Raw genomic sequence first — 23,522 nt, forward strand, 5'->3', positions numbered from 1 at the left:
CAGTGTACACTTTCCAGGACTTGACTCTCTCAGGAAAGGTTTTGCGCATTAATGCTGAGTATCTTTTCTCTCTGCACTATTTGCTCAGATCCCTAAGTGGCACCATCACCTTTGCTGGTGTTGTACTTTACCCTTGACCTTTTCCTGCTTCCCCTCGGCTGGGCCCCCGTAGCCCTGTGTTCAGTGCATGCAGGCGCTTGGTTTTCATTGTTGCTTCAGTTTTTCCTTCCCTGTTTCTCTTGACTTTTGCCAGCTCCTCCTCTTTGCTTCCTTACATACATACACATTTTGCCAGCGGGTTCTTGGTTGGCCCTTTGTTTATTGTGGTTCTTTCCTTCCTTCTTTCAATAGTTTTGATTAGTGTGTCTGGATTCCTCTTTAAAGGAAGGGAGGTCTCCTGGGAGGAAGAACCAGTTGCAGGTCAGTTGGGGGAAGGGCCAGGTCAGAGCTCAGGACCAGCTCTTAAACTGCCCGCCTCCTGGGGCACCGCGGGGACCGCGGGCTTTGAGGGACGGTGGTGGTTGGGCCTCCTCTGCTGTCAGCAGAGACCCTGCCAGCTCCCCTCGCCGCTCCAGGCGTGCGCAGGTGGCTGAGCACGTCTGCTCTGCCTTCAGCCCTGACCCGCGTGTCAACGGCTCGCTCCCCTGTCTCGTCCTTGGCAGGCGGGGTGGGTGTTCTTCCAGGTTGTCCCTTTCATGGGCTCTTCTCAGCCAGGCCTGCAGCACACTTTGCATCCTTTTCTCATATATTCAGCTTTCCCAGAAGTGGAGTTTTGCTCCTCCTTCTGCATTTTCTTTACTGTCTTCAGGTGGTTTTAGAAGGAAAGAAGTAAGGACCTCTTCCAGCTAAATGCAAACATGTTCTTACAAGGACGCCTGCCGCTTCTGAATAAAGAGGAAAAAGAAGTCGAGGCATTTCCCTGGGAACCAGTTATCCCTGTTGTTATCACGAAGCTTTGGTTCCTGCAGGGCCAGGGATGGGCCAGATGGTGAGCAGGATCTATGCTGCCCTACCCCCAGCTCAGCCCTGCACAAGCTCACTGGGACCTCTCTGGCATCCCTGGCATTTTCCTGTGATAACATCCGGTCCCCCGGGGGGATTCCCTCTGGAGAAGCAGGATGTACTTCCTCTTGCTGATCATGCAGACGGAGATAACAGTTGAGAATTCTCTACAACGATCAAGCCAAAGGGCTACTATATTTGGGTCCAAAAATTTATTCTCATCCCTCTAAAAAATATTTGGAATATGTGACTATTGCTAAAACATGAGTGGAAAATGGAGAAACGAGAACACTCCATATTTTTTATAACATTATTTATTTATTTGTGGTTGCTTTGGGTCTTTGTTGTGCGTGGGCTTTTCTCTAGTTGCAGTGAGTGAGGGGGACTCCTCTCCAGTTGTGGGGCGTGGGCTTCTCATCGTCGTGACCTCTCCCGTGAAGCACGGGCTGTAGAGTGAGTGGAATTCAGTAGTTGCGCACTAGGGCTCAGTGGTTGTGGCTTCCGGGCTGTAGAGCAGACAGTAGTTTTTGGTGCATGGGCCCAGCTGCTCCGTGGCATGTGGGATCTTCCCAGACCAGGGATCAAACCCAAGTCTCCTGCCTTGGCAGGCAGACTCTTTACCACTGAGCCACCAGGGAAGCCCAAGACCACCCTATTTAGTAACAGACCTTGATTTTTCTCCGGTACCTAGAAAGTTGAAGAGCATCTGAACTCGTTTCCTTTTTAAAAATGAAAGTCAGTCTGAAGAAATGTTTGTTGAGTGTGGAGTTTATGTTCATTGAGGCCTGGAATCATTCCTCTGCTCCATCCTGAAGACTCTTTGTGGCCAGGCTGGATTGAACTTCTTCGGGAAAGCCCAGGTCCAGGTTTTGCAAAGGCAGCTTGAAAAATGATACCTCAAAGGGAGTGCGGAAGCTCCGCCCCTCTCTCCAAGGTCAGAGCATGTGCTGCAGGGGCTTCTGCCCAGATGATTTTGGGGCTCCAGGTCTGATCCCTGAAAAGGGGGGACCCTTCATCTTTGACTAACTCTACTGTTCTATGAAGCCACTTTGTCCCGGTTGGGCCTGGTGGGAAGCTGGCATCTTACCTAGGCAGCTACCTGTTTCATGTTTCCGTAGACACCTGTCCTGTCCAGATTGGTGTCTCTGCTGAGCCCAGGTTTGAATCAGAACTTTCAGTCAACATCTCAACTCTTTGGGCTTTTATCACTACGGTGACTGTATAATTTGTCCTCTAAACCGGGACACATTAGAGAGACTGTGATTAATAAATTCAACGCTACCATAAATTGAGAATGTCCCAGGCAAACCAGAATGAATGGCCCACCTAATTACCTCCTAAGCTTTCAGTGATAAATCCAAATATATTGTGATATGTTTTAACATACATCTCACATTCTCTCCAGCCTTGCAGTAAAAACCTGACATTATCTTTACTAGCAAGACTAGATACTTATTCATCCTTAGTGGCAAAACTAGTCATCATTTAGTCATGAATTATTTAATCTTCAAAGTCTTTCAAGTTTACGGGGGCATGCATTCCTTTTTTGCAGCGCACACTAATATCTTGCTCATAGTTTTCTGCCATCTTACAGGAAATGGATCTTGATTTAGTGCCACGGTTTATCACCCAGCGTGGGTCTGTTGGGAGGATTATGGCGCTTTTATTAATCTTTTTTTATTGGAGTATAGTTGCTTTACAATGTTGTTCGTTTCTTCTGTTCAGCAAAGGGAATCAGCTGCACATATACATGTATCCAGTCTGTTTTCAGTTTCCTTTCCATTTAGGTCACCACGGAGCACTGGATTCCCTGTGCTGTACAGTAGTTTATCGGTTATTTATTTCCTGTATAGTTGTGTGTGTGTGGCAATCCCAGTACGATTAGGGTGCTTCTAGGTGGTTCCGTTCACTCCTTCGATAATAGTAGCTTATTGGTCGCTGTGTGCCAGGCTCCGTGCTGAGAGGTTAGTAGACCATCTCTCACTTAACCCGTGTATCACCTTCTCTCGACAACGTGGAGAAGTTGCGTAACTTGAGTGTTCTCTCGGAGTGCATCAGCGCGGAGCCTGGTCGGGTAGGCAGACAGCCTGGCCTCGGTGCCTGTGTTCATTGTGGGTCTGTGTCCCTAGTGAAAGGTGTGTTCTCTCTTACATCCTGCGGGCTGTTAGTGTTTCCTTAAATGAGCACTCGTGTGCAGATGTCCCTTGTAAGTCTGTCCCTAGTTCAGTGGCTCTCTCCTCTCCCCATTTGCCCCTTGTCTCAACTTGGCGTATTTTCCATGCAGCTGTGGTTGACAAACATCTGTGGTATTATGGCTTCCTCTGCTTTACAAAGTGAAAGTGAAAGCTGCTCAGTCGTGTCCAGCTCTTTGCCACCCCATGGACTATACAGTCCATGGAATTCTCAAGGCCAGAATACTGGAGTGGGTTGCCATGCCCTTCTCCAGGGGATCTTCCCAACCCAGGGATCGAACCCAGGTCTCCTGCCTTGCAGGCGGATTCTTTACCAGCTGACCCACAAGGGGATAACATTAAATGTGGGGGGGGGGGGGTACTATACTGTCACATTCTTTTAACTGAGCTCTGACTGCCATGGAGATGTAATCAGTGGGGTGAGTACCATGAGAAAGTCAACTCAAATGTTCTTAAATCATCTTGGGTCGTCCTGGATGTATGGAATACTGAGTGTGATCCCAGGGGGTGAGGCCACCTGTTATTAGGATGTCCTGTCTTCCTTGAGTTCCTGGCGCCCTTACCTGCACACATTCTGTGCACACACAAGTGTTTCTAGGCTCCAAGGCCCAGAGCAGGTGGTGTCTTGATGCCTAGGTTCACCCTGGGCTCCAAACAGCGTAGTCAATGCTCACCGGCTTCCCAGCGTGGCTCCAGTGAACCCCCGTCTCACAGTAACCAAGGAAGGAACCCCAAGAGTACGGCTGCCTCTTAATCATTGTTATCCATGTTCTGGGCGTTTCCCATGCATGATGTAGTCCTCCTAACAACGCTATGAGATGGGTCTTTGTTCTTTCCCACTTTACACCCAGAGAAATTGAGGTTCAGAGAAGTCTAGAGACGTGCACGAGTCCCAGAGTGCTGGTCTTTGCATAAAACCCAGAGCAGAAACTCCAACTTCGTGCTTTGCCCACCCTGTAGTGCCAGCTCCCTCACTGGCCTCTGCTGGACGTGGATTTTCCTCCTGGGTGTCATTTTCCAGGTGTGTTGGTGACTCTTTGAATGAATCCTTAGCAAGTATTTCAGTAGAGGAACAGTAGTGCATTTCATGGGGAGCAGCTTGACTGAGCCCATGTTGGTGGGAGAGGGTGGCCCCCTCCCTGTCTGGGTCACCCGCAGCTGAACCAGTTCTATTAGAGGGTTCCAGCAAATTTGAAGAAACAAGTGCATTCCTTGAAAAGATTTCCACCCGCTTCTCATGTTGGGCCTTTATAACGTGAAAAGAAACCTGAAAAGCACAGGGGAAAGTAGACATCGTCTGGGTAACAGTGAGCCAGAGATGCCAGCAACTCTACATCCAAGGCCAGTCAGCAACATGGCATCTGAAGACTCGTCTTTGAGTGTCTGTAACTAAATGATGGTGGTTTGGTGGTTTATTCGCTAAGTCATGTCCGACTCTTGTGACCCCAATGGACTGTAGCCCGCCAGGCTCCTCTGTCCATGGGATTTTTCAGGCAAGAATACTGGAGTGGGCTGCCATTTCCTTCTCCAGGGGATCTTCCCAACCCAGGAATCAAACCCGGGTCTCCTGCATTGCAGGCAGATTCTTTACCGACTGAGCTATGATGCTGTGGTTAAATCTTTAACACAACACGCTCATGCACACACGCACACACACCACCACATCTCTACAGTGAGGGGACTGTACTCAGAAAGTTTATAGGAAGTGAAGCTCGTGCTGCATAGCAACATAACCACCCTCCTCTCCCTAGCCCACTCTCCAGGGGACTCCAGTGGCTTCTGAAGCCAGTGTCTCGTCCAAGTGCACGGAGATGGTGATCATGCCTTACCTTGTGGTTTATTGCAGGGAACGCATAAGCCAAGCCCCCCTCAGAAGCCGCTGCCTGCAGACCCTTTGAGCAAGACAGCTCGCCTGGCCGGTGCCTCCGCCAGGTCCCCAGGACGGCAGGAGTCCACGCTCCGCCTGGCGCCCATCAGGTTGGTGATGCACCCTCTTCCCTCTCTTCCTCCCCGAAAGCATGTGGGCCAGCTGCACGGGCCATGCTTCTCAAGCCACCGGAGGACACAGGAGTGTGGTACCGGCTGTGGTCCCGCACTCCCCACCCCTGGGGGCAGGGTAAGACAGACGCAAGGGCAGATCTTGAAAGGAAGCAGCCGGGAGCTATAGAATTGGTCTCTCTTAGCAGTGATCCCGGCCTACCGGTGGGATCAGCTCAAGATCAAGTAGAACAGATCCCTCAGAGCAGTGGCTGATGATCTGGGCCAGGGCACAGCCAGCCGCCACGGTGCAATATTGGGACAGCAGGACACCTGCCTCCAACAATATGACTGGGGCTGTGATGGCTTCTCCTCGGTCCCGGGGATCCCGAGAAATGAGGTGAGGTTGGAGGCCCAGGGATAAAAGAAGGGGAATGGAAGAAGTTAGGCTGAAGAAACTGCTGGGCAAGGGTAACAGGGAGCTTCCCACTCAACCGGCTAAAGGAATCGCCTTTGCAGACTGAGCGGCCGCTGTGGGTCATCCACTCTGCCCTCCCCCAGGGGACTAGGCCCGAATTCTGACTTGATCAGGGAGGGTTAACCCAAAGGTGTGCTGGAGCCAGCTCCCGTTGGTTTGTAAGAACTATTAAATTTCCAAGAATTTAGCCAGCTAGGTGTTAAGCCTGGCCCTTCTTTAAAATTACGTAAACTGGAAATGATGCCAGTTATATTAAAAACAAAAGAAATAAATGCTCAGAGCCCCAGATTTCCTTTTTTTTTTTTAACTACATTTTACTGCCATCCACTCTCTTGAGGTTACCTACATCTGTCATTTCTGGGTGATGGGAATACCACGCCATGGTGACCACTCCACAGCTCTTCCATGCTCAGCCACGTCCTCTTGGGCGCGTGAGTGTTTATACCGTGGAAATCGACAAGCACCACAGATCCGGGGCCTCTGACTTCCCCCGCCATGGCGGGTAGTTAAACATTTACCAGCTCACAGATGGGTTAAACCCTCAGCCAAAACACACGCCCCCTTGGCAGCCCGCTTTGTGAGCAAGGTAGGGTGCTGGCCGGGCCCTGGGTTCAGTAATTCAGCATCTCCGAGGGGAAGGCACGCGTCTGTGAGTTCATTCCAGCTCTCGGGGAAAAATGTTTGGCCCGTGAAAGATCTGTGTAATAAATCTCAGAGATAAAGCTGGTCAGGGGGTCGGGACAGTGGTTTGATTCCCAGCTGTAGAAATACAGGAACACTGCAGAGCATCCTAATTACTTCACTGCGGTTTGTACACTGATCTTGAAGTTACTTTTCTAGTTTTCAAAGGGAAAAAAAACAGGGGCAGGAAGGTGGGGAAGGCCCTCTTTTATCTTACTGAAGTTTAGTTGATTTTCGATGGTGTGTTCGTTTCTGCTGCACCGCAAAGTGATTCAGTTATACGTGTACATTCTTTTTCTTACTCTTTTCCATTAGTGTTTATCACAGGATGCTGAATGCAGTTCCCTGTGCTGTACGGTAGGACCTCGTTGTTTATCCAGTCTGTACAGGGTAGTTGGCATCTGCTAATCCCAAACTCCCGATCTGTCCCTTCCCCACCTCCCTCCCCTTTGGAAGCCACAAGTCTGTTCTCTGTGTCGCTGTCTCTGTTCCGTAGATAAGTTCATTTGTATCATATCTTAGATGCCACACAGAAGGGATGGATATCCTATGATATTCACCTTTCTCTGTCTTACTTCCTTCATTTAACATGATAGTCTCTGGGTCCATCCATGTGGCTGCAAAGACTATTTCATTCTTTTTTTTAATAGCTGAGAAATACTCCATTATATATAAATTATATATACCACATAGAAAGGCCTTTTCTTTTTTTTTTCTCTTCTGAGGCAGTGATTTAAAAAAAAAAAATTATTAGAGTATTCGTTCAGTTCAGTTGCTCAGTCATGTCTGACTCCTTGCGACCCCATGAACTGTAGCACGCAAGGCCTCCCTGTCCATCACCAACTCCCAGAGTCCACCCAAACGCATGTCCATTGAGTCGGTGATGCCATCCAACCATCCTCTGTCATCCCCTTCTCCTCCTGCCCTCAATCTTTCCCAGCATCAGGGTCTTTTCAAATGAGTCAGTTCTTCGCATCAGGTGGCCAAAGTATTGGAGTTTCAGCTTCAACATCAGTCCTTCCAATGAACACCCAGGACTGATCTCCTTTAGGATGGACTGGTTGGATCTCCTTGTAGTCCAAGGGATTCTCAAGAGTCTTCTCCAACACCACAGCTCAAAAGCATCAATTCTTCAGCGCTCAGCCTTATTTATAGTCCAGCTCTCACATCCATACATGACTACTGGAAAAACCATAGCCTTGACTAGATGGACCTTTGTTGGCAAAGTAATGTCTCTGCTTTTTAATATGCTGTCTAGGTTGGTCATAACTTTCCTTCCAAGGAGTAAGCATCTTTTAATTTCATGGCTGCAATCACCATCTGCAGTGATTTTGGAGCCCAGAAAAATAAAGTCAGCCACTGTTTCCCCATCTATTTGCCATAAAGTGATGGGACCAGATGCCATGATCTTAGTTTTCTGAATGTTGAGCTTTAAGCCAACTTTTTCACTCTCCTCCTTCACTTTCATCAAGAGGCTCTTCAGTTCTTCTTCACTTTCTGCCATAAGGGTGGTGTCATCTGCATATCTGAGGTTATTGATATTTCTCCCGGCAATCTTGATTCCAGCTTGTGCTTCTTCCAGCCCAGCATTTCTCATGATGTACTCTGCATATAAGTTAAATAAGCAGGGTGACAATATACAGGCTTGACGTACTCCTTTTCCTATTTGGAACCAGTCTGTTGGTCCATGTCCGGTTCTAACTGTTGCTTCCTGACCTGCATGCAGGCTTCTCTCATTAGAGTCTACTTGACGTACAATGTGGTGTTAAGTTTCAGGTACACAGCATGGTGATTCAGTTATACGTATATATATTCGTTATTTTTCAGATTCTTTCCCCATATAGCCTATTACAGAATATTCAGGCAGGTTCCCTGTGCTATGTACAGTTGGTCCTTGCTGGTTGTCTTGTTTTATATGTAGTGATGTGTTAATACCAGGCTCCTAATTTATCCCCTGCACACACACATCCCTTGAGTAAAACCCTAAGTTCGTTTCCAAAATCTGTGAGTGTGCTTCTGTTTTGTAAATAAGTTCATTTATATCATTTTTTAAATTAGATTCCACATTTGAGTGATATTTGTCTGTCTTACTTTATGTTTGGGTACTGTTCCACTGTATATATGTACCACATCTTTATCTGCTCCTATGTTGATGGACATTTAGGTTGCTTCTTGGCTATTGTAAATAGCGCCGCAGTAAACACTGCGGTGTGTGTATCTTATCTCCAGATGTGGGATTTCTGGGTCACGTGGTAAATCCTACCTTCCGTTTTCTGAGGGACCGTCATACTGTACTGTACAGGGGCTGCCCTGGTTCACATTCCCACTCACAGTGTAGGAGCATTCCCTTTTCTGCACACCTTCTCCAGCATTTATTGTTTACAGACTTACGGATTTTTAACTGGAGGATAATTGCTTTACAATGCTGTGTTGGTTTCTGCCATACCTCAGCATGAATCAGCCCTGATGGGTATACATATGTCCCATTCCTCTTAAACCTCTCTCTCATGTCCCACCCCATCCCACCTCCCCCGCTTCTAGATGGTTTAGACTTTTTGATGACAGCCATCCTGACAGGGGTGAGGTGGGGTACCTCATGACCCTTTTGATTTGCGTTTCTCTGATAATTAGTGATGTCGAGCATCTTTCATGTGCTTTCTGGCCATCTGTGTGTCTTCTGTGAGCTTCCCTGGAGGCTCAGAAGGTAAAGCATCTGCCTGCAATGCAGGAGACCTGGGTCCAATCCCTGGGTTGGGAAAATCCCCTGGAGAAGGAAATGGCAACCCACTCCAGTACTCTTGCCTGGAAAATCCCATGGACGGAGGAGCCTGGTGGGCTACAGTCCATGGGGTCGCAAAGAGTCGGACACGACTGAGCGACTTCTTTGGAGAAATATGTATTTAGATCCTCTGGGGAAGGCCCCCTCTTAAATGATCTCAAGCAGCGGCCTGTCTTACCTCTGCCAGTTGATGACTCCAGTGTGAGCTGGTTCTGTCTCCACCTGTCTGTTCGTCTCCGAGGGATCCCACGTGCCCAGCTTCTCTCCCCATCGTCCGGAGCCGCCTCAGTACGGCCGCTGCTGGGCGCGCTGTGGCTGGTGGAAGACAGGATACGCGGGCAGTGCAGATGGGCCCTGGGTTTTGCAGTCAGTACCCCCAACATGTCAGCTGTCTCAGTCATTCTCTATGTTGACTTACTGAAACACTGCTACTCTGGACATGGTGGGTGAAGTGAACTATGACTAAAATTAGTTTAATCTATTTTTTTTTCATACAACTGCTAGAAAATTTAAAGCTGCATGTGAGATCCACCTTTGTGGCTTGCACTTCTGTTTCATGGCATTCTTCTCGAATCACCTTGTGGATGGACAGGAGGGGCAGCTTTGAAAAGGGTCATAAACGGCTGAAGACGCTACAGCCCTCAGCCAGGCCCTTTCTGAACCTGCCACCCCTGCTGCTGGCAAGAGGCGTGGGTCTCCAGCACCTGTGGTGGGGTGGGGGCGGGGGCAGAGGCGAGATCTGACCCTGGAAGCCCATCACAGCACGGGAAACGGTATCTCCAACCCGGGCATCGGGGGTTGGCAGAAATCGCTGGCAGGGCCTCTGACCGCCGTTTTGTTGTCCGCTCTCTCTTCCTACAGACCTGCTCCGAAACAGCCCCATCCGGTGCCCAGACCCGCCCCCATCACCTACGCTAAGTGAGAAGCAAGCCGACACCTTTGTTCAACAGTGAAGACACAAGTTTGCACTATCTCTCAACTCCAGTTGGGGTTTTTTTTTTCCTTGTACCAACTTTTAGAATTTTTTAATTTTTCAAACACCATGATTTGAAAGAACTTTGAGCTACTGCCGTTGGTGCTGTGCTGTGCTGTGGTGCTCTGTATACTTTACTCGCTCAGGTACTTGTAAATTATTAATTTATGCAGAATGCCTGCTACAGTGCAGTGCGCTGTAGTGGGCTTTTTAAAAAAAAAAAAAAAAAAACCCATCACTGAGTTTTCCATGGAAGGAAGGCTTGTTGTGCTTTTCATAGTTTAGTGAACTTGAAATATCGTGCTTTTGGGGATTCTGGATAGGATGTTATTTCTGATGGAGGCTTCATGAGGAGGGCAGTTGCCCAGCTTACCCATGGCTGTGGTTCTGGTACCAGACACAAAACAAGAGACCCCAGGTAGAAGGCATGCTCTGAGGCCACAGCCTGGCTTCAGGTCCAGGCTGTCCTGGGCCTCCAGAGATCTCCTGGACACTGTCACAGCTGAGGGGCTGGCCCACCAGGGTTACCCCTGGAAGCTCCAGGGATAGCAGGGAAGGACCTGGCTTCTGGCCAGGGAGCTCAGGAGAGAACCTGGATCCTGGAGAGGAATTTTAAGGTGTGGCCACTGTAGGAGACAGACTTGGAACCCGAGGCCAGGCAGACATTTGACCTTGAGCTCACCAGCCATGAGCACATTTGGAGAGCAGGCCGAGAAGTTTGCTTTATAGAAACACCAAGAACTTCTTTTCCTGGCTGCCCTTTGCAGAGTGCTGGCATCAGTGCCTTATTTAAATTGGGAAAGGTGGTGTTTCTACAAGACAGCTACTGCCCGAGCCCTGCAAACCTCCGTCTCCCTGTGCTGTTTGGAGCTGAACAAATTACCACCTTGTGTTCTTGACTGTAACACAATGATACTGTGTTCTGACAGACAGATGAGGCTTTCCATGGGAGCATAACTCTTTTCAGATGTGAACCCGTAACCAGATCTAGTGAATCAATTCTGGAGATAAAAATCTCCTTTTATTGCAAGGTTCAGCTTATTAAAAATTAGGCAGAATCCCTGTGCTTGCAAAAACTGCAGCCAAATGGAAAGTTGCGTTCACTGGGACAGGTTACGGGCTACTGTCTTTGTTAGGATAAGTTGGACAAAGAACCCTAAGTTACTAGTACGTTCTCTTTGGGGCATCTTGTTTTCCCACCTTGGCAGCAGGAATCTTTCAGAGATGTTTTTTAGCATAAAGTCTGGATCTGTTTCTTAAGCTTTTACAACTTACCTGTTGAGCGTCAAAGTCCTCACGTTCACGCTCAATATTCATGAAATGCAGTCTTGAGCAGCGGACTCATCAACCTTTCACTCTTCGGATGTCAGGCTGGGGAACCATTTTCACAAGCAGATCTCAAAGATGCCTGTACCTAATGGCATGAAAATTACAAAATTACTCAGGCAAGGTCAAATGCCATTATGCCTGTCTTCTAGTGGGGTCCTATGCGGCTAGTTTTCACATTAGAAGGCAATTGACAACGGTTCCATGATCCACTCTGCTTTATGAGAGAGACTTCATCTGGGGTCATTTCCATGGTTTTTCTATGCCTTGAAGCAGAAAGACAAAATGTACCAAGAATCTTGGTTTGCCTTCAGGAAAACAAGAGTGCATTTAACTCTCTCCGAGTTCCCACCGTATCTAGGCAACATAGCATTCAGGATTGTGGATAAACTCAATAAACCCATGTCACACACACACACAAAGGGAACGCGACTCTAATGCATTCCAGCTCTTAGAGCATGCAATTTGTTCATTATGCAATTATTAGTTTCTTAAAACTATAAAGCCATGTTAGAAAATATTACTGCTGATGAGTATTTACAGAATTACTGTAACTAGCATTATATTTGGTAATTGTATTAAGGCCAAAAACATATTCTATGGGAAAGTTTACAGCATTTCTATGGTGCATTAAGTGGGTATTATTTTTATAGACACCCAAATCCCTGGATCTGGCATTGTAGCCCCTTCTGCCAGTGTAGGGAAGAGGGTGTGAACTTTTCTCATCTGTCCTTAACTAGAATTCCTGTGTTTCTATTTCAGAGAACCGGGAATAGTTTGATATTAAAAGAGATTAATGCTGTGATCTTACATGTCATCATCAGTGGCCACTTGTCCAGGCTGATGACACATTCTTCTCTCTACATACTAGGTGCTTTATAGAGCCGTGCAATTCATTTCTGGAAAAGAACATATTTAAACCTAATATCCCCTTACAGTACAATGTTATTCAAGGTAATGTTATTCAAGGAATGATACTTCCAAATGCAGTATTTGTCAAATGAAGCATATTCAGCAATAACTTTCATTTTAATGTAACTTAGGAACCAAGAGCCAGTTTGCTTGGGGGAGGGGAAGAGGTATTTCTCCCCCTTTTTATATCCTCCTAGATGATAGAAACGAAAATGAATACTTATATTTCAGTGACTGTCTATTTTTAATATTTTTTTAAGATTGTATGGGCATGAATAATAGAGTTGATATGGGTTTAGATGGCTTTGGCTGAGAGTCCGCACGCCTTGACGCAGAGTCGGCCCCTAAGGGTAGTCACTCTCCTTCCATCTTACTACAGTTGCAGGTCATATGACCCCACTTGACTGGGAAGTATATGGCTAGCCTTCCAGGCATTCTACTGAAAAGTTGATTCCCTGAAATTTTGTGTAACAGTGTGCTTTTCCTGACACATGGACTCAGATGTGTAGCAACCGAGAGAAACAGTGCATAACATTTTCCATTGTCAGACTGTGCATCCAGAGACTGCCCTTCCCCGCGTGATCGTTCCAGCGTACACATGTGGGATGACATCACAGAGACCACAGAGCCACAGATTAAACTACACGAGGATAAGTACTCCCAACTAGTCTCAAAGGGGACATTTTTATGCCTTCTTAACTTTATTAGGAATTCTCAGGCTGAAACCAGAGGCCATTGTTCCCTGACAAATCAATACAACGTATCCATATCTCCTCCCAAAGAAAAACAGCTCAGACCCTGCTCTGTGGCAGACTGCTCCTAGGAGACCCTAATCTCCCATGGTGCTAAACAGGGCCTGGTACTGGGCCAACTTCAATACTCGAGCATCTTCCCGCCATCTCTCACCTGCTGTTTACAAGCACTCTGAGCCACTGAGACCCCAACAACCGGGAGGGCGCCATACCTGGGCGACAGCCTGACCCCCCTGCCAGGCTCTCGGCGGGAGGCTTCTTTCTTGTAAGACTCTTGCCCTGGAGGGCTCCCCTGGTGGGCAGACTCAGCCTGGAGATCCTTCTTCACTGTTAAGACCCCAAGCAAACACAAGTCAACCCGATAAAGGTCACACCCAGAAGTCTCGCAACGCCAGTGCTCGCCCCCAAGGGGGACTCGGGCTGTGGCTCCGTCCCCATGACAGCTGGCTGACAGGAGCCTGAGACGTGCCATCTCATCTCCCCAGGACTCGAGAGAGAGGGCCATGGATACATCTGGACGCAGGCAGCCTCGTCTAGCACCTCTCCCTACCACCAGACCCAGCTCCTCCCCCTGCCCTAACCCAGTCTCCCACACATCTCTGCAGTTTGCTGGTTGTCCCCCAAGTCCACCCAGAGCGCAGCCTTCTCCAGGGCCACAGCTGGGAGCAACCCTGCCCACTCCCCGCTCCGCCCCCCCAGTGGGGAATCCAAAAGCATCCCCCACCCCCCAGGCACCTCCAGCCTAAAGACTTACTCTAATTAAAAGGGCGAGTTGCCCAGAGGAACTCAGTTTGCCTGTGATGACCGAAAGTCTCTCGACTCACTCTCCATCTCTTTTAAACCTGTTTGAAACCTTTGACACTCATATGAGTAACAACGAGCTAAAGAGAAGGCTGAGAACCGTTTCTGTGCAGCGATGCTTCCAGAAGCCATTGACCTGCACAGGAATGGACCATTTCTCTGCATTCCATAAAGGAAACCCCCTCTTTTCTTTTGGGACACCAGTGGCAGCTTAGAGCCCAGCCAATAAGAGCCTGATCCATATGAGACAGCAGGGGAAGAAACCCTGCATATAAAATTGTCATAAAAGCCAACAATCGATAGTGATAGCCGGAAGATTTAATACACGAATTTTCAGTACCATTCGGCTCTTCCAGGTTCAGTACTCTGTAACCAACCCTGATTTTTCCACATCCTCTTCAGAAGTCATTACCTGTGATACTCCTTCCATGAGATAGTTTTGTTAGTCCTCAATTTAGCACATTTTAAATGCAGACAAAAAGAAAAAATCTCATGTGATCATTTTAGTTTTGCAAAGAAGTGGAGTGATACCTATGTTTATGGCCTATAAGCAAGTACTTAAGTGGGAAGGACAGTGATAGAGAAAAAAAAAAAAAAAACACATCAAACTAGAAAGAGAAAATCCCTTAAGAGTCCATGGAGGGCGAGCCACATCAGAGCTCGCTGCTCCGTCAGGTCAAGTGGGGAAGCTCAAAGGAAAGTGCACTGTTTGAATGTGTGTGGCACGGAAGTAGACTCTCTAAAACCTGGCTACAGGCCATTCAGCACAGTACAAAGTTACAGCTACTAAACCAGTGCGTTCATTTTATAGTGCTTCGTCCATGTATCATGCTTTGGTTTGCTAATTTTTTTTTTCACTTACCTTTTTATGTTACAGTCTGTTACCTTTGTACACGTTTCTCATATCGGGGGGTCTACAGGTAACACAACTTGCTATTTCCATAGGAAAAAAAAAAGTCATTGTTACGAATATTATATCCAATAAATGGTATACAGGTCAATATAAAGAGGTGTCCCATTCATTACTGAGATTTTTACCAAAGTAGGGGCGGGGGACTCTCAAGCCGGAAAATGTATCTGTATTCTTATTCATTTATAGATGCATGAGATGCGTAAGAATCTAACAGGGGCGTCCTTGGTGGCTCAGCAATAGAGTCCGCCTGTCAGTGCAGGGGACCCGGGTCAACCCCAGGGCTGGGAAGACCCCTTGGAGAAGGATATGGCAACCCGACCAGTATTCTTGCTGGGAAATCCCACACACAGAGGAGCCTGGTGGATTACAGTCTGGGATCAAAAGCGAGTCAGACTCAACTTAGCAACTGAACAGCAAGAACCTTAGGAAGGGTGGTGAGCGGGAGGGTCAGGAGAGGATGCTGCAATCCCCACGCACCTGTCGGGGGTGGGATGAGGGGGGAAGATGTGTGTGTCACTAGAGGTGTGCTGTGCTGTGCGTAGTCACTCAGTCGTGTCTGACTCTCTGCGACCCCATGGACTGTGGCCCACCAGGCTCCTCTGTCCATGGGGATTCTCCAGGCCAGAATACTGGAGTGGGTTGCCATGCCCGATCTCCAGGGGATCTTCCCGACCCAGGGATCGAACCCAGGCCTCCTGGATTGCAGGCGGATTCTTTACCATCTGAGCTACCAGGGAAGCCCAAGAATAGGGGGAGTGGGTAGCCTATCCCTTCTCCAGGGTAGTCCAGTTACCAGCTGAACTACCAGGGAAGCCCATACTAGAGGTGGGGGGAGACCTAATAGTTTTTCTGAACAATGTGATATTACCAAAAAAAGTTTTAAAACTCACCTTATAGAAGAGATAAATTAAGAAAGAAAGCAAGCAGGACTAGAAATATTTACACAGAAGAGTAAAAATCTAAGTGCAATGGGAATCCATTACAATTTGTTAAAATAGCCTCCGATTTCATAAAGAACTTCATTAAATACAAAGAAAACAAATTTCCAGGATGATAACAAGGGTCCTTATTCTTCCCACCTCCCACCCATGTCAAAGCAAGTAACAGAAAGTGCATACATAGAAGGCCTCAGACATAGCTAATAGTGTAGATCAATTAATATATATATATACACATATCTATTTATGTCAAATAGGATACTTCAAACATACAGAATATGCATGCACCTTTCAAAATGCCTCTGGAAAAATTACATAATTTTGTTTATTAATGCATGAAGTAAAACTCAGATCTGAATGGTTCAAATTCTGAAGATTATAATGGTAGAAGGTAGAAGAACTATGTCCTAGAAATGCGGTGATTCTTGAGTCAAAGGTGAACAGCAGATTATGTAACAAGCAGCAAATGAGACCAGTTGTGCGGCGCACCCTACAGCCGTGTGTCTCAGACTCCTTGAATTGTAGGCACCCACCTGCAATGCTTTTGATGATCTACCGCTCATGGCCTTTCCTGGGATATTCAGTCCAGAGGGAATACAGTTCAGAAATGAAAAGTATACATTAGTTGGGAAAAATAAAACTAATAACAGCATGGGTTCTTCCTCGGGAAAATTAAGAACAGAAGATAAAGCACCATCCAGTCTTACTAAGGAAGAAGATTAAAAAGCAAACACACGCAGCGCATGAGCACACGGAACCCAGAAGCCCACGGTAACCCAACGAGAGCATCTCGGGAATATGAGGATGGGTCAGCATTTTAAAATCTAGTAATCCAAGACAGCGAACTGATAGCATGTTGGGGAATATGATTAGCAGAGATGCTTAAAAAAAAAAAAAAAACTGATAAAATTCAACACCCATTCCTGAGTTTTAAAAAGTCTGAATTTAAAGGAAAGGCAAGAGAAAGAAAGGAAGGAAGGAAGAGAAAGTGTGAATCAAGTAAAACCGGAAACCACAGGACTTGAGAGGTACTTCAGTGGAAAATGTGATTCACAGATCTATGTTAGGACCTTCCAAGCACTCGTTTTTGGCTAGGTTACACTGCAATGACAAGCCACTCTTCAATTTCAGTGACTCGCAACTTGAAAGGACTATTTCTCACTCACGTCATGTCCGTTCTGGGTGAGCTTAGGCTCTGGTGTCGGGACCCTGGGCTGTGAAGCAGCCTCTATCAGAGTCACGGCTGGTCTTGTGACAGAAGGAAGAGGGACCTGGGGGTCCTTAAAGCTCCCGCTTGGATGGGCAGGAGTTATTTCCACGCACATTGCATTGACCAAAGTCAGCCCCATTACGTGGCCAAGCTTGAGGCCCACAAGAAGGGCCATTCCCTCTTTCCAGAGCTCGTGACTATCATCTACGACAGATGGAGAAATGAAGGTGAGGTGAATGTCAACACTGATTACGACGGGGGGAAAGGAGCCTTGGAGAGCTGTGATAATGCTCTGATTTATAGAGGGATTTTTTAAAATCTAGCAAATCTAGAGGAATAAGCATTTATACGAAAGGTAGAACACTAGTGAAACAGCTAAGAGGAGGACTGCATGAGACCCATGGTTCATGGGATTCTTCAGACAAGAACACTGGAGTGCGTTGCCATGCCCTCCTCCAGGGGATCTTCCCAACCCAGGGATTGGACCTGCCTCTCCTACACTGCGGGCAGATTCTTTACCACTGAGCCACCAGGGAAGCCCATTCTATGAATAGTATGGAACAAAGCGGAGAACTGCCAACATCAATAAAATTGATTGTGTGTTTTTGCCCCATGCCCTTCCCCCAAAGTTTCGGCACTTTTATTACCTGTGAGTTGGTCTTTCCCTGCAGAGAAGATTCCTGTCCTGGGCAGACCTCTGTAGCCCATCTTCTCTCGGGGCCAAGTTAACCAGCTGGTCTTTCTGGAGACACAAAAGGCATGTGGTCAGCTAGCTCCCTTCTTTGCTGGTTTTAAGTGTATCCGCTGAGTTCAAGCACCAACACGTTTGTGTCTGAGCCCCCAAGCAGCAGACCTGTCCATTCCTGTTGTCTCGGATCTGAGCGATCACCATCAAAACCCCTTCTGCTCTGAGGACTCAATGAAATAAAACTCCTCTTTGGCAAAGCTGTCAGCAGGCCGGCAGGCCAGGTCTTTCATTGTCAGGGCCTGAGTCTATGCAAACACGTCCTCAGACCAGGCTGTTTGAAAAAGCCTCCTCTAACAGCAGAAGCGGAGTCTTGAAATATGTATCTCGTGCTTTGATGTGAGGCCAACAGCTGAGCAGAAAACTCTGCTCGTGGCCTCCTGGGCTTTCTGGAGGAGCGTCCCTCCAGGAGGGAGCACCACCTGGCAACACGGCTGCAAGGCCTTAGGTGGGGAGGGAAGGACAGAACTGAAAACACACAGGGGTGGGAATTTCCACCGGCTCCCGGGGTGGCTCGGAGGACAGACAGCTTGGAGGGCGGGGGCGGGAAGAGGGAGACCGGTGTGCGGTTGTGCATCTCCATCTCCAGGACCTAAATATTTTGTTTCACGTGTAACTTCAAGTTCAGGAGAACATCCTCATCCTGCAGACGCCCAGTGAAAACACCACCGCCACGCATGTTTAGGTAAAAAGGTGTATTTCAAAGTGGGAACAGTTGTATGTTACAAAAGTCACTGTGAATCTTCAATTAAATAAGTAATCAAATGTATAGCCCTCAGAGACGCAGAATTCCTTCTCTCCAGTTCAAGTCCCGCTTTGCTTTGTTTCACTCGGCTTTGAGAGGGAAGTAAGAGGTGCCCTGGTCAGCGAATAGATGACTTCTTTGGCATTTGCTTTCTTTTCCTTTCTTCTAACAGGGAGAGGACATTCTAGATAAACAAAAACAGGTGCATGTAATCCAAGGATTGGGGTTTTTTAATTTTTTTTTTAAATGCTACAAAGTTAGCCTCAACGGGCAGCAACAACATCCCAACCTGTCTGTCGAAAACTCTGGCCATCTCGAGGACGCCTTTGCCAAACTGAAAGACAAAACCAGAAAAAAAAAAAATTCTTTTGGGCCTCTGTTCCCTCCTCCCTTCCAGGGAAAATCTTGAGATGGAGATGGAGTCACATACCTCATTTTTCACACTTGCATCTGCCCCTCTGTCAAGAAGTAACTGGACTAATTCTTCGTGGTTATTCAGCACAGCCACCTAGAAAACAGGTCAACAGTGGGGTGTGAGCAGGAAGGGGATCTCAGTACAGGCAGGTCCGGCACATCCACCAGCAACACCCTCAGAGGCAGAGCCGACAGGGGCCACCGGGGCTTTGCAGGATGGGCATGTGGACCCCACTGCACAGCGCCGGCAAATGCAAGGGAAAGGGAGAGGAAATCTGCTTCCCTCCATGTATGACGACACATCCGAGGCCAACCCCGGACAGAGAACAGCACTGCTTTGTTCCGATCCCAAAATGGCCCCAGAGACTGGGGTTGGCAATGCTTCAAGAAATAGTTGTAAAAAGACTACAAAGATACTAGACTGGGCTCCGCACCACCCCCCCAAAAAAAAATGCCATGACGACATCACCATGTCTTAATTCACAGGCCAGTGGGGAATACATATGCCACCCAAACCTGGTGCTTTTATGCAGCTGAGCTCAAAAGAAGGGCTCTTATGGGGCAGCTGTGACCTTAATCCCACACGTCAAGCCAGGCTGCTGCGTGGAATAAGTCGTACCATGAGAGGGGTCTTCCCGTCTTTGTCCTTCACATTCACGTCTGCACCTGCGTCGATCAGCAGAGAGGCAACCTCCCGGTTCCCCGAGACTGCAGAGACTCTCATGAGTGGGGTCCACCTGGAGCCAGCGTCCACGACGTCCACCTGAGGAGCCCCAGGGCGAGTGGCTCTCAGCCCGCTTTCCTGTCCTGCACGTCCCTCGTGGGACGCTTATAAATGTCTACTTGCCCAAATTCCCCCGACTTAGATAGCAGTCTTTAGGGACCTAGTGATGATCAGCTGGACTGTGCTGACTTTGTTCACATTTACACAGCGACCATCTGTGTTTGGACCGCTTTAAAGAGTGCAGAGAGGCCCCAAGATGCCTCTCCCCACCCATCGGCATCTTCATCTACACTGTGTTCAAATGGAAAGAAGATGAAACAGAAAAATGAACATAATCCCCTTCTCCTTGGCCCTACGTGAGCTGCCTTATTTTCTCCTGCCTAACTTTCCTCTCCTGTTTTTATAGTTTCTGCTTCTTATTTTAAGTATCTTTGTAAGCAACTTTAAGTCCCTTCTGGAACAAGACAGGAATATAAACACCCACCCTGATATTTACCGATAGGTATTAATTTTAAGCAGAAGAATCACAAGTAAATACAAAGCAACCAGATCTCTGACATGAAGTCCAGCCTGAAAAATTAGCCAACCTAATGCCTTCCAAAACAAGAGCTTGCCTGCTAACAAGATGGGCCATTTCCCAATAACCTACCCTACACCAACATCTCGCAACTTTGTGCTTTAAAAGACATTTTAAAATAAGAGAATGTAAATGTCCCCTCCAATTCCATGAAGACCTCATTAATCCATGAGGCATGGTACTGAAGTAAACATACACATGTGCACACAGATGGATGCCTGGATGCATGCGTGCACACGCGCGTGCGCGCACACACACACACACACACACACACACCTATAATTCTGTTACAGAAGAATTACTCAAAGAAACCTATAGCTTTAGTAAAACATCAGACCAGAATAACAAACAAGGAACTGCCAGAAGAGCTTTAAGACCTTGCAGGTGATTTGTATGTTTGAGATTACCCTCTGCAACACTGTTAAGATTTGCAGCTCTTCCTCCTGCAAATAACAAATAACCTTTCTGAGCAGCAAGCTTGGTTACAGTTAAATAGTAATGAAATAATTGCCTGAAATTATAGGGTGCTGTATACATTTTCAGTGCACTCTGCTGCACATTTTCTCTTTGGGTCCTGAAGGTGAAACAGGGGTTGCTATTTTTATTCCTGGTTTACACGTGTTTAAACCAAACCTCAGAAAAGTCAAATGGCCTTCCTGAGGTCACATGGCTCATTAAATGTAGAAATGGCTCCCCATGGAAATAAGTCACACTCAGTACAGATCATTCGATTCAAGCAGAGGGTGATGATGGATTTGCTCCCAGGCCCATCCCACCATCGTGCTGAGATCATCTACCTGCCACTTGCCGGTCACACAGAAACCTTCAGTGGACACATTTATGGAGCTGCAGTTCTACAGAAAAAGATGGTACTCACCCCAAATGAGTGTGTCCATAACCGAAGCCCTACACTTCCAAAATCCCAGTATTTAAATGTCGACAGCAGAGACCTGCCCTTCTTTCAGCAAAGGTCAACCATCATTTTCAACCACAGACTCTTACTGGGTCCGAAACATGAGCAGAACTCATCATAAACCAAAGAAGAGGAAGGTGACTGTCACTCCCACCCACAGCAAGTATGGGCCGGCCCTAACCACCAAGGCACACAGGCTAATCCTTTTGACCTTTTGTGCGTATTTCTATAACAAAGAAAACAAGAAATGTAATAAAAGGGATTTATCTTAATGATTGAGGTATTTTTCCTTCAAGGAGCCCTCTCCTCAGCACTCTATAACCAGTGAGATCCCACAGCTTAAGTCTTGCTTGCCCTCGGTCACACTTGAGAGACAAACTGAGCAAATCTACAGACATCTTCCAGGAGACATAACTCTCCTGCTTCCAAGTTTATTTTCCAGGTCATCAGTTTAACTTCTCAAAACCCTGCACCACCTGGCACTCACCATTAGGACAGCATGTTGTCCATCTTTCCTAATTTCCATGCCTTACAATTTTTATTTAACTTCTTTGACGTCTTGAACTGAAGTTTTCAAAGTTATCAGCAGTTACCATAATTGACCTAATTCTATTTGCCCAACTTCAAATATCTATAGACGTCCAAACAACTCTAATTCTATTTGACAAGTAGGATTTGTACTTTCTGATGACTTGAAACCAGAAGCAACACCTGCTTTGAAGCAAAGACACAAGAGCTGGAACACTCTCTTTTTGATATAGCGTTTGCTCTTTGGAAATTTTTTGTAATGATTCATCTTTAAAGAAAAGAATAAAAAATAATCTAATTCTAAAAGCAATAAGCTGCACTGTGACTCTAAGAGTTCTGAACATCTCGGCGTGTCCAGCCCCTGGGACAGTATCTGGTATGTGGTCAAGACACAATCAAGCTCTGTTGGCAGATGGAAAGAAAGAGATAAATGAGGAAATGAACAAAAGAATAAACAAAGCAGAAGCAACATCAGGTCCAGCTTTGCATTCATTCAGCACGGTTTCCTTTTCCCCCCATACAAGTTGAACCTCCATGACGACCTGAAGCCTATCATAAAAATCCTATAATGATCTTTTTTGGTCCCAAGGCTTCGGGAACCTTCTAGCTCATAAGTCAGAGAACTTCCTCCAGCATTGCTAGGTTCAACCAATCAAAGGCGCCCACATAAGGTCCTGCTTCCCCTGAACCCTGTGGGACAGCATCTAGGTTCCTAACTCCACATGTGCCGCTGACGAGGAGGGCCCCATACCTCACAGCCGTCGCCTATCATCCACTCGATCACGTCGCAGTGGCCTCCGTCTGCAGCCCAGTGCAGAGCTGTGCAGCCTCCCAGGTCCCTGGTGTCCCAGGAAGCACCGTGTCTTCGGAGATACTTCACAACATCCAGGTGTCCCGCATAGCATGCGAGCATCAGACTGCAATACAAGGCAGAAGAAAATTTGGCTATTGAGTGCAGTCACCACACTCAGGTCCATATTTATCCTCCCTGGTTTAAACCTAAGAGAGAAATCCTAATTTGGTGGAAAAGTCAAGAAAATTATTCACATAACATGTATGTGTCTATCAACTAATAAATTGACTGTGGTATATCCATTCAATAGTATATAATTCAGCCATAAAAAGGAAATTAAGTACTGAAATAGGCTACAACGTAGATGCACCTTAAAACATTATGCTAAATAGAAGCAGCCAGACACAAAAGGTCATGTGGTGTATTAGTTCATTTATATTAAATGTCCAGAATAGACAAATCCATAGAGACAGATTAGTGGTTTTCAGGGCTGGAGGGAGAGGAAATGGAGTGTGACTGCTAATTAATTCAGAGCTTCCTTCTGGATTGATGAAAATCCTCTGGAATTATAGAGTAATGGTGGTTGCACAACTTTGTTAATATATTTTTAAAGGCTGAATTGTACATTTTGGCAAAATTAATTTTATGGCATGTGAATTAAACCTCCAAAAAATGAATAATCACTGTAATTGCGTAAAATGTCAGATTTAAAAACACCTACCAGTCCATGATGATATTTAAAAGAGGAAAAGAAAAAAATCTCACTAGACACTATTAGAGATAACCATTAAATGGAATCCTTACTCTAAATATTGGTACTTGAAAGAAAATAAACATTTTATTGTGCTTAAATAAACATTTGTGTCTTGTTTATAGAATAAAATGAGTCCATCCTCAGTTGGTGGGGGAAAGCTCTTGTTAAAAGAAGACTACCAGCGAATAAATACAGGAGGAATCATGGAATCAGAAAATCACTTTTTGGCAAGTCCCAATTAAACAATTGATTCGGGGAAGGATCATGGTGGATGCTAAAACTTTTGTATGAAAGGTTAATGGAGAATAGGATATTCACATGGTACTGAATTCCTAGGACATAGATTATTTTCTAATTGTGATGGGAAACTATTATCTTTACAAAAGAAGGATTTG

The 23,522-nt window shown here is 46.5% G+C and overlaps 2 protein-coding genes across 4 annotated transcripts in view; one reads left to right on the forward strand and one right to left on the reverse strand.

Moving 5' to 3' along the window:
- The window catches only part of ADAM12 (ADAM metallopeptidase domain 12), a 143,727-nt gene extending 128,847 nt beyond the window's left edge, over positions 1-14,880 (forward strand). Inside the window, exons 19-20 of the mRNA XM_043475108.1 lie at positions 5,041-5,171; positions 9,971-14,880. Coding sequence (XP_043331043.1) covers positions 5,041-5,171; positions 9,971-10,031 — 192 coding nt within the window. The 3' untranslated portion in view covers positions 10,032-14,880. The remainder of the gene's footprint in view (positions 1-5,040; positions 5,172-9,970) is intronic.
- Positions 14,881-18,359: 3,479 nt separating this feature from the next.
- Positions 18,360-23,522, reverse strand: part of FANK1 (fibronectin type III and ankyrin repeat domains 1) — a 97,638-nt gene continuing 92,475 nt past the window's right edge. For all 3 annotated transcript variants that reach the window (XM_043475145.1, XM_043475146.1, XM_043475147.1), the window contains 5 exons: positions 22,332-22,497; positions 19,458-19,601; positions 18,855-18,932; positions 18,714-18,758; positions 18,360-18,608 (listed from right to left, as the gene is read on the reverse strand). In XM_043475145.1, the coding sequence (XP_043331080.1) occupies positions 18,543-18,608; positions 18,714-18,758; positions 18,855-18,932; positions 19,458-19,601; positions 22,332-22,497 (499 nt within the window). In that variant the 3' untranslated portion in view covers positions 18,360-18,542. The remainder of the gene's footprint in view (positions 18,609-18,713; positions 18,759-18,854; positions 18,933-19,457; positions 19,602-22,331; positions 22,498-23,522) is intronic.

Source organism: Cervus canadensis, chromosome 8 (assembly GCF_019320065.1).
Source record: "Cervus canadensis isolate Bull #8, Minnesota chromosome 8, ASM1932006v1, whole genome shotgun sequence".
Taxonomy (NCBI): domain Eukaryota; kingdom Metazoa; phylum Chordata; class Mammalia; order Artiodactyla; family Cervidae; genus Cervus; species Cervus canadensis.